This window comes from Phalaenopsis equestris, unplaced genomic scaffold (assembly GCF_001263595.1).
Source record: "Phalaenopsis equestris unplaced genomic scaffold, ASM126359v1 Scaffold000618, whole genome shotgun sequence".
NCBI classification, from domain to species: Eukaryota; Viridiplantae; Streptophyta; class Magnoliopsida; order Asparagales; family Orchidaceae; genus Phalaenopsis; species Phalaenopsis equestris.
Genome location: NW_018165058.1, coordinates 370,053 through 379,739, shown reverse-complemented (window position 1 = coordinate 379,739; position 9,687 = coordinate 370,053). Strand labels below are relative to the sequence as shown.

General features: G+C 30.2%; 1 protein-coding gene across 1 annotated transcript in view; it reads right to left on the bottom strand.

The window, feature by feature from the left end:
• Positions 1-8,695: 8,695 nt before the first annotated feature.
• LOC110029970 (ABC transporter G family member 36-like) overlaps positions 8,696-9,687 on the bottom strand; it is a 13,870-nt gene continuing 12,878 nt past the window's right edge. Inside the window, exons 24-26 of the mRNA XM_020732485.1 lie at positions 9,650-9,687; positions 9,276-9,530; positions 8,696-9,190 (exon numbers count right to left, since the gene is read on the bottom strand). The exon at positions 9,650-9,687 is cut by the window's right edge and continues 4 nt beyond it. Coding sequence (XP_020588144.1) covers positions 8,933-9,190; positions 9,276-9,530; positions 9,650-9,687 — 551 coding nt within the window. The 3' untranslated portion in view covers positions 8,696-8,932. The remainder of the gene's footprint in view (positions 9,191-9,275; positions 9,531-9,649) is intronic.

Below are 9,687 nucleotides of genomic sequence, written 5' to 3'. Positions count from 1 at the left end.
ATATAACTATTTATATAACAATATATTACATATATTATTTATATAATAATATATTATATATATTTATGTCTAAGTTTAAATCATAACACCTCATGTGGCAATGTAGTTAGTGCATTCTTTTGTATATATTTAATCCAGGTTCGAATCCCACACTTTACATCTATTTTTCTTAATTTAAGTTTAACGAGCCAATTTCGAGCAGAACACGAGCCGAACACGAACACACTGTTCACGAGCGATTTCAAACACGAGCTATTTTGAACGAGTTGAACACGAGCAAAGCCTGAGCTCTCTCAGCTCGGCTCGTTTACAACCCTAATCCGAAGTAGATGTGGCCAGATGAATTTTAATTATGAAAGATTTTGATCTAATATTGTTTGATACAAAATCTTAAATTATTATAAATACTAAAAATAATTTTCAAAAGATTATTCATTTATGATAAAATTTTGGACATGTATTGTTTGTCATGTGCTCATAATCACTCATTGATGGACACAATGTTGATGGTGAAGCATATGATGTTCTTGGGAAATGTCATACTCTTCAGACATAGTTAAGTATTTATAGTTTTGTAATAAGTGCTACTTTTATATTGGGACACACCAAATCTTAATTATACATTTGCAACTATGATTGTCATAAATGTATGTCTATTTAATATTATTGTGTTTATTTTTTACATCTTGGATGATAAATCATACCGACGTCTCCTCTATTCTCAAAATGAACTTTTGATAAGACAATTCCCATGAATTTTGACCACAGGAGTGTTTTAGTAAAAATAGCAATCTGCCCTCTTCAACTCATGTGCTCCAATTGAACAAGCAAGAATGAGTCCCATATTGAAAGGGAAGAAGAATCCAATTTTATGTGGTTAACAATTAATAGAAAGGAAGTCAATTGCCTCCTCAGCTTTTATGTCTTTTTTACCCTTTTTATGCTATTTTTATGAAGTTAAGAAAATAGTTTTTTAAATAATATATTAATATATCATCATTATAATATTAGTTTTCATGTTTAATCTTTATTTTAGAAATTTATACTATTTGTTAATATATTTTTTATTTATTATTTGAAATATATATATATATATATATATATATTACTTTATTTTGGTTATTATTAGAATATTATATCCTTATATTATTAATAAGCTACACTGGATATTATGATGATAATGAAAGCGGGATGAGAGTAAGTGATAACAACTGTCTGCATTTACATGCATACCAACCTAACTCAATAAAGTACTAGCACATGGATTACAATCTAGAGATTATTATGAGACGGATTAAATAGTCGAAGCCTTCAAACCGTGCGTTCACAATTTCCTTCTAAAGTCTCAATTTTTAGGCTCACAGTTTCTTTCTAATACTTCAATTACATGCTCATAATTATCGCCTAACTCAACAAAGTACTAGCACATGGATTACAATCTAGAGATTACTATGAGACGGATTAAACAGTCGAAGCCTTCAAATCGTGCGTTCACAATTTCCTTCTAAAGTCTCAATTTTCAGGCTCACAGTTTCTTTCTAATACTACAATTACGTGCTCATAATTATCTTATGAGACGATATACTAAACTCATAAAATTTGGGAAACAAATATAGCAATCTTCATATAGACATGAATATTCAGATTTACATAATAAAACATTATCTACCTCTTCCATAAAGCTCTAATGATCAGGAATGAAGACTGACCAAGTCTAAAGCAATGCTGAAACTTGGCTATTATGAGTGCCTTATTCAGCGTATTCATTGGATTTTTTATGGGTACTAATATTGCTCTGAAATGATAACGAACATGAATGTGCTTGGTTCTCTCATGAAACATTTTATCTTTACAGAGACAATTAACATTATGACTATCACATATTAGTGTAGTTGCTAAGTTCTCTGAATAAGCCTTTCAGCCAAAGAGCTCCATTGCAATCTTCGGTAATTGCTATGTACTCCACTTTAGTTGTAGATAGTGTCATTGTTCTCTATAAAGTAGTCTTTCAACTAATCACATAGCCCCCAATAGTAAACACATATTCTTTAACTGATCTAATTCTATCATGATCACTAGCAAAATTTGAATCAACATAGCCACTGACTGCATATGATAAATCTGGACGAGAACATACCATACCATACCATACATGAGCATACATGAGAGATCCCACTAGATCCCACTGCACTGGAATATGAAACTCGAGATAAATACTCAATCTCATATTGTACTTGTGAACACGAAGTTAATGAAAGCCTAAAATGCATAACAAATGGAGTACTAATATGTTTTGCATTCTGCATATTAAACATACACAAAACATTATCAATGCGTCGTTTTTTACTTAACAAATAGCTTATCTAGCTTTCTATTTCCTTGAATCTCCATGTCAAGTATTTTCTTTGCAGCTCTTAAATCCTTTATCTCAAAGTCACTACTAAGTTGAGCTTTTAACGTCTTGACGTATTCTTCATTCATAATACCTACCAGCATATTATCGACATATAAGAACAACTAGATAAATGATAAATTATTTTTCTTCTTGAAATGAACACAATTATTTGAATTGCTCCTCCTAAACTCATCAACATTCATAAATGAGTCATTTTTTGTACCACTGCTTATGAAAATATTTCAAATTGTAAAAAGATTTCTTCATCAAACAAACGCGATTTTCTTTTTTTGTAATCACGACATCCACATGCTATTGCCTATAGAAGTCTTCCTCAAGCTTTTCATACAAAAATATAGTCTTCACATCTAATTATTTAAGTTTAAGATCTTGCTTAGCAACAATACTAAATAAAACTCGAATTGAACTATGTTTGACCACTAGAGAGTATACATCTGTAAAGTTTGCATCTAGAGTTTGACTGAATTTTGTTGCAACAAGCCTGGTCTTATATCGGGCATCTTAAACTTGTGGTGTACTGTCCTTTTTCTTAAGTAGTCATTTGCAATGAACAACTTTCCTTACTTGAGGCAACTTAACCAAATCTCAAGCCCTATTTTTTTTTGTAGATATTCATTATTCTCTTGTAAAGTTAATTGAATTAGCTGCTTCTTTATAATTTGAAGATTTTTCACCACACTTGATTCTTTCATATACACTTATAGCAAGCAACCAAATCAGTGTCACTATATTTTTGATGCAGCTTAATTTCTCTTCTTATTCTATATGTAGCCATATAATATTACGATGGGTTATCATGGTGATGGAAAACTAGCATCACCATGCATGACTATCTGAATTTGACTATAAAGAAAAGTTGTATGGTATATATGTCTTAATATGAAGCTTCTCTTATCTATTATACATCTCTTGATCATCAACGTTAGATTTTGTAGTAGGTGTTGTATGTAACGTGAAAGTCTCATTAAATACAACATCTTTACTAAGACCACTTTCTTAGTTTCTAGATATAACAACTTATAGCCTTTAACTTTAATTTAATAACTAAGAAATACACACTTTATAGATCTTGACTCTATTTTACTATTATTAATGTTAGCATTTGCATGGCAAAAGAAATTCCTTAGTTAGAGTAATATATTGGTTACATGACAAAATATCTTATGGAGTCTTCTTGTTAATAATAATAGAGGGAGATTGATTCACTAAATAATAAACCGTAGATACAAATTTAGCTTAATATGACTTAGATAGCTTGACATTAGATAATATGCAATAAATATTTACTATTATAGTCTTGTTCATTCTCTTTGTCACACTATTTTACTGTGATGTGTGTTGAACTGTGAAGTCTTTTAGAATTTCTTCGGATTTACAATTGGCATTAAATTCTTCTAAACATAACTCCAACCCGTTATCGATACAGAGAAGTTTGATCTATTTTCTAGTTTGTTGTCGATCATAATCTTCCACTCCTTAAAGCGGTAAATACATCGCTCTTCTACTTTAAGATGAAAAACTTAACTTTTCTTTAAGAAATTATCAATGAGCGTTAGCATATATTTGACACCACCTTCAGATGGTACTGTAGATGATCCCTAAATATCATAATATATGTAATTTAGTATTTCTTGGCATTGTGAATGTTAATATTGAATTTAACTCTTCTCGATTTTCCATGCATACAATGCTCACAAAACTTCATTTTAGTAATATTATTATTATTTATAAGTCATCTTATGCTCAATTAAGCCCTCCCATTCTCATTCAGATGCTCTTGGCACATATGCTAAAGTTTGGTTATTTCATCATTTGACATGAAAGAAGAAGTAACTGTTGCATCACCTATCACCATAAAGCCTCGCAAAATATATAGTCTAATAGGCATATTATGTCCTTTCATCATAACAAGAGAGCCTTTACCTACCTTAAAACTCCACTTTTACGATAGTAGTTATAACATTTTAGCATCAAGCGTACTTAAGAAAATTAAATTCATTTTCAGATCAAAGACACGTCTCATATCTCCAAATGTATTAATGGATCAATCAAATATATTTATTCTAATAGTTCCAACAACACTGCTAATCTTATATAGAGCATTAATGCCCAATAACATGATGATCAAGCGTACTTAAGAAAATTAAGTTCATTTTCAGATCAATGACATGTCTCATATCTCTAAATGTATTAATGGATCAATCAAATATCTTTATTCTAATAGTTCCAACAACACTGCGAATCTTATATAGAGCATTAATGCCCAATAACATGATACCCTTCGACACCATTTCATATGTTAAAAATTTATACCTATTACGACACATATAAAAAAAATAGATTGAATCAAGAATTCAATTATCACAAAGGTTTATTGACAGCGACAACTAAGAGTTCACCATCACTAGCAACATCTTCAACTATACCAGCTTCACGAGAATAATTTGATTGTTTTCCTTTCTTATTTGAATTTGCTTTCTTTTGTTTATTCTGCAACATTTAACATTCATATTTGATGTGCCTCTTTTTTCTACAATAATTGTAATTCTTTTCCTTATTTACATTTTGATCTACTCTTTGTACCAGTACTAGGATTCCTCTATTGAGTTCTACGTCGAATAATAAGACATTCTCCCCAAGCAATAGGTTCAACCATAAACTGCTTCAAATTCTCCTTAAAAATATAACATCTTATAGTTCATATAGAGTGTCTCTGACTCAAACAAGATGGTATCTCTAAATATTATAGATGAAGGCATCGAGCACAACAAATTTAGTGCTAAATCTTCTTCATCATATTTATTTTCCACGGGTTCAAAATCAGAAACGATTTATTTTAAGGCAACAAAGTGATCTATAAAAAATGCACCTTCTACCATATATGAGATTGCAAATGCTGCTTTAGGTGCAACATACTGGTCAGACATTTCATCATGCATAATTTCTCTAATTGAACCAGAACACAGTAACGGACTCCTCCTTCAAACTTCCTATAAAATTTGATTTGACAGATAAAAATGAATTTGAGAAAGAGTCTTTCAATCTTTACGTTGCTTCTCCTCAAGCATCCATGATGAGGGAATCTTTTCGAACCGAAATATAGCATCATATAAAACAGTGGTGTCATACTTCATGGTTGCCATTGTCGAGATCAAAACTTATCTCTAATATCACTTGTTATAACTTGATATCGAATTGATGCAATAAATAATGAAATAAGCAAAATAAAGACCACAAACTTTATGTGGAAAACCAAAAATGGGAAACACACATTTTTTAATTAATTTATTTTCTACATAGGTCTTATTTTGATCTGCCCATTCACCTCATAGCTAATTCTTGTGAAAGTGGGGGTGAAATTAAGATTTTAAATGAGAGAAAATGAAAGAGTTTATCCAAAATTAAGATAATTTTAAGATAAACTTTTTATTTAATATATATTTATATTACAATTTCTCAAAAATACATTTTTAATCATTATGTAGTTCCACCAGCGCAATAAAAAGTACACTGTTGATCCATCCTTATTTTTTAATATGGTCATGTAGTTATTATACCCTTTTTGTTATTTTTCATTTAATTTTACTTTGTACATATTTGATGCCTAGCAATCCCATAAATTCAAACATGTCCCTTTTAAAAGGCACCCTTTTGAGTATCACTTTTGACTTTTATTATTTTTAGTTTATCTTATTTTTATTTTATTTATGTTATTTCATGAGAAGAAATATTTGTATTTTCATGTCCCATTCCCTAGAGAAATATTTAGACTTAGGGTTGTGAATGGAGCCATGCCCTTGATAAAAAACTTAAACTCGGCTCAATTAACACTCAATCGTACTGTTTTTTTAAATTTATAAATAAACAAGTTTGAACGTTTTTAAAAGCTCAAGCTTAAATGAACTAAATATGAACATAATTCAACTTGTTTATTAATGTTTATGAACAAGCTTGTTTGTTGTTCAACAATTAACTTGTTCAATACTTGATGTCAAACTCGATGATAGTTCATATTTTATTTGATTTAGGGTTTAAATAAAATTTGATTAACTAAAACTTAATTAATTATAGATTTAATAAGAGTATTATTAAATCAATAATATTTTATGATTAATTACTAATTATATATTTATTAATTAACCAATTTAAATAAATTAATTTAATTTTCTCAATATATATTTATATATATAGACACACATACACACACATTCATTAATTAATATTGATTAAGTAATTACTAAATAAAATAATAATTAATTAAAATTTTTAAAATGAATTATAAAAACTCATATATTATATCTAATATATTTAACAATGATTAATTATTAATCAATGAACATAATTAAAATCAACAAATAAAAATTTATTATATCGTAAACCACCATACTCTCCTATTTGTAAACCTCACACTCTCTCTCAAGTTTCACCCCAACAATCTCTTATCTCGTGCCTAAATCCTTCGTTATACAATCATTAGTACTTAATTAAGTTATTTGATCATAAAAAAAATTTACTTGCAACAAATAATTTTTTCATTAATTTATATAAAAGAATTAGATATTAATTCAGAATTTATTCAATTGCTTATTTATTTAGATTTATAAAATCTTTTCTTGAAATTTTTATATAAAAATCCACCTACTCATTCAAAATTTTAGCTTATTTGTTATCTTGTTTAAATGCTCATTTACATGACATAAACAAGTCAAGTAAAGATCAAGTTCAAGTATTAAAAATTTCAAACAATTCAATTTTGAATATCATGTGAAAACTGGACACAAGTTTAAGCCGAACACGAACAATTTATAATATTACCAAGTCAAATCCAATCCACGATATACTCGACTCAACTCAGCTCTGCCTCACATGTGGTGCTTGTTTGAGCAGGCATATTAAGAGTACAGTTAGGGCTGGTTCGATGAATTTCTTCGACACAAGAAGTATGCACACTAACTTGTTGCAAGAAGATAAAACTTATAATATTACCAAGTCAAATCCAATCCACGACATACTCGGCTCAACTCGGCTCTGCCTCACATGTGGTGTTTGTTTAAGCAGGCATATTAAGAGTACAGTTAGGGCTGGTTCGATGAATTTCTTCGACACAAGAAGTATGCACACTAACTTGTTGCAAGAAGATAAAAGGTTTAATCTTGACTCTTGGCATTTGCACACCATATCTTTCTTTAGGCTTTCTAGGCATTTAGGGTATGTATAGTAATGGATTTAGAACAAGACTTAACCTAAATTCTAGGCATTATATGATGATTCTTACTTTTATAATGCATATTAAGAATAAGATATTAATTATTAAATTTTAATTTAAAAATTATAACAAAAGAAGTAATTATCCATAAAAAAATTACTGAATATTATATATAATTGTGATGAGCATTAACTGAGCATTAACAAAGGCAATCCTTCTCCTTATACAAGGGGGCAATACTAGATGGCCAGAGTTAGCAATGAAGAGTCAAAGGTATCCATCTTGAACAAAAGAACTTGTTGATTGATTAATAGCAACAATCAAAAGTCAATTGTGACATTCTTTAGAAAGAAGAAAGGCTACATGATGGGTGGCTAAAATAAGCAAAGAAAATTGACAAACCAAATAGATAGACAATGAGAGAGCCAATTCATTGACTTGGGTTATATACATTAATATTCTTTCTTAAAAAATGAAGATGTGTATTGGACAAAAATTGTGCAATGAGACTACATGATTTAAGAAATCATAAAAATGTCAATTATAGACTTCTAAATGCAAGCAATCCCCACTCCAATGATCATTTGTTCCCCTTTATTACTTGTCTGATTTCTTAGTGTCTCATAGTTCATGAGCGAGCAGCCTTCTTAAGGGTCATCTCTATTTTTTTTTTCTTTTTTTTAGGTAAGTTGAGTGCTCGGATACAACAACTTGGGATTATTCACTTTTTTTCAAACAATTGTGATACACATTCTAACATGAGTCATCACTACCATTAGAGGATGAATGATCCAGCCATCATCATTCATAACTAAAAAGGGAGTAGAGACTACTTCACAAATTATTATCAAATTTTTTAGCCTCAAGTATCAACTCGTTCAAATAATCTTCTTGAATCAATGGAAATATATGTTTTACATTCCTATATGTGCATTAGTTTATTCTTTTGACTATAACAAGCTTATGAAATTAAATCAAGATTAAACTAAGATCACTTTTAAGAATTGGTTATTTAAATATGTTAATAACTTAATTTTAAATCTATTTCCCTTCTCATTCCTTGAAAATTTGTTGTTCAAGTTATTCATCATTTCCCTTCTATGAGTTCACCTGTACATGAAGTAGCTTCTCTCAGTTCCACAGCTTTTAGGGGACAAGAGTTAGAGTGGTATACACTTACATTTAGCGCAATAAATTGTTAACTGGGTGATTTACACAAGCAACACAAATTTAGGAGAAGATTGACAAGCTAACCCTAAATTTATTCTGAGCTATATCGGAAACAACACTTATATGCTTTATTGGCATCTTCATCTTCTTTGGTAGTTAAGCATCTTTATGGAAAAACCAAACAGGAAAGCAAAGAATGCTGCAAACCCAACAACAACAACTGCAACTACTCCCAAAAATTCATGCTTGAACCCGAAGTAATGCCTTATAAACTCAGTCACTGGCTCACCAGAAATATGCCTATCTCTTACATCTCCAAACTGTGAAACTACCAACCCGTACAAAGTCCATGCGACTGGACAAGCCCAATAATACCATCTCCACCACACAGGCATACTCTGTCCAAGGATAAAAATTTTGAAGTTGTTAGTTATGATTCTAATTAGAACTTAGATGATGGGATTGCAGAGTGGGAGAGCTTACAGGGCGTGGAATGAGAAATCCCGAGAAGAGATTCCATATTGCATAGAATGCTGATGACACTATGGCGGCTATGTTATAATTTGGAGTCAAACCTACTGCCATCATTCCATAGTATGTGTAGTACAGGAATGTGAAAAACATGAAGAACAAATACCAAAAGAATTTGGCTGCAGTCCATTCAAATCCTATCATTGAGTAAACAATGATAGCATATGTTATAGCCTGGACCAAGACGTATGGGATCTCTATTGCAGCCTGCAGATTCATTAAGTTTTCATGAGGAATCACAAGTAGAAGATGAATGTTTCTGAGTATATTTGTATATCTGAATATATTTGGATATGAGGAACTTGGTTTTCTGTGAAAGATCTGACCTGTCCAAATGCATATGGCAAAGCTGAGTACATTCCTG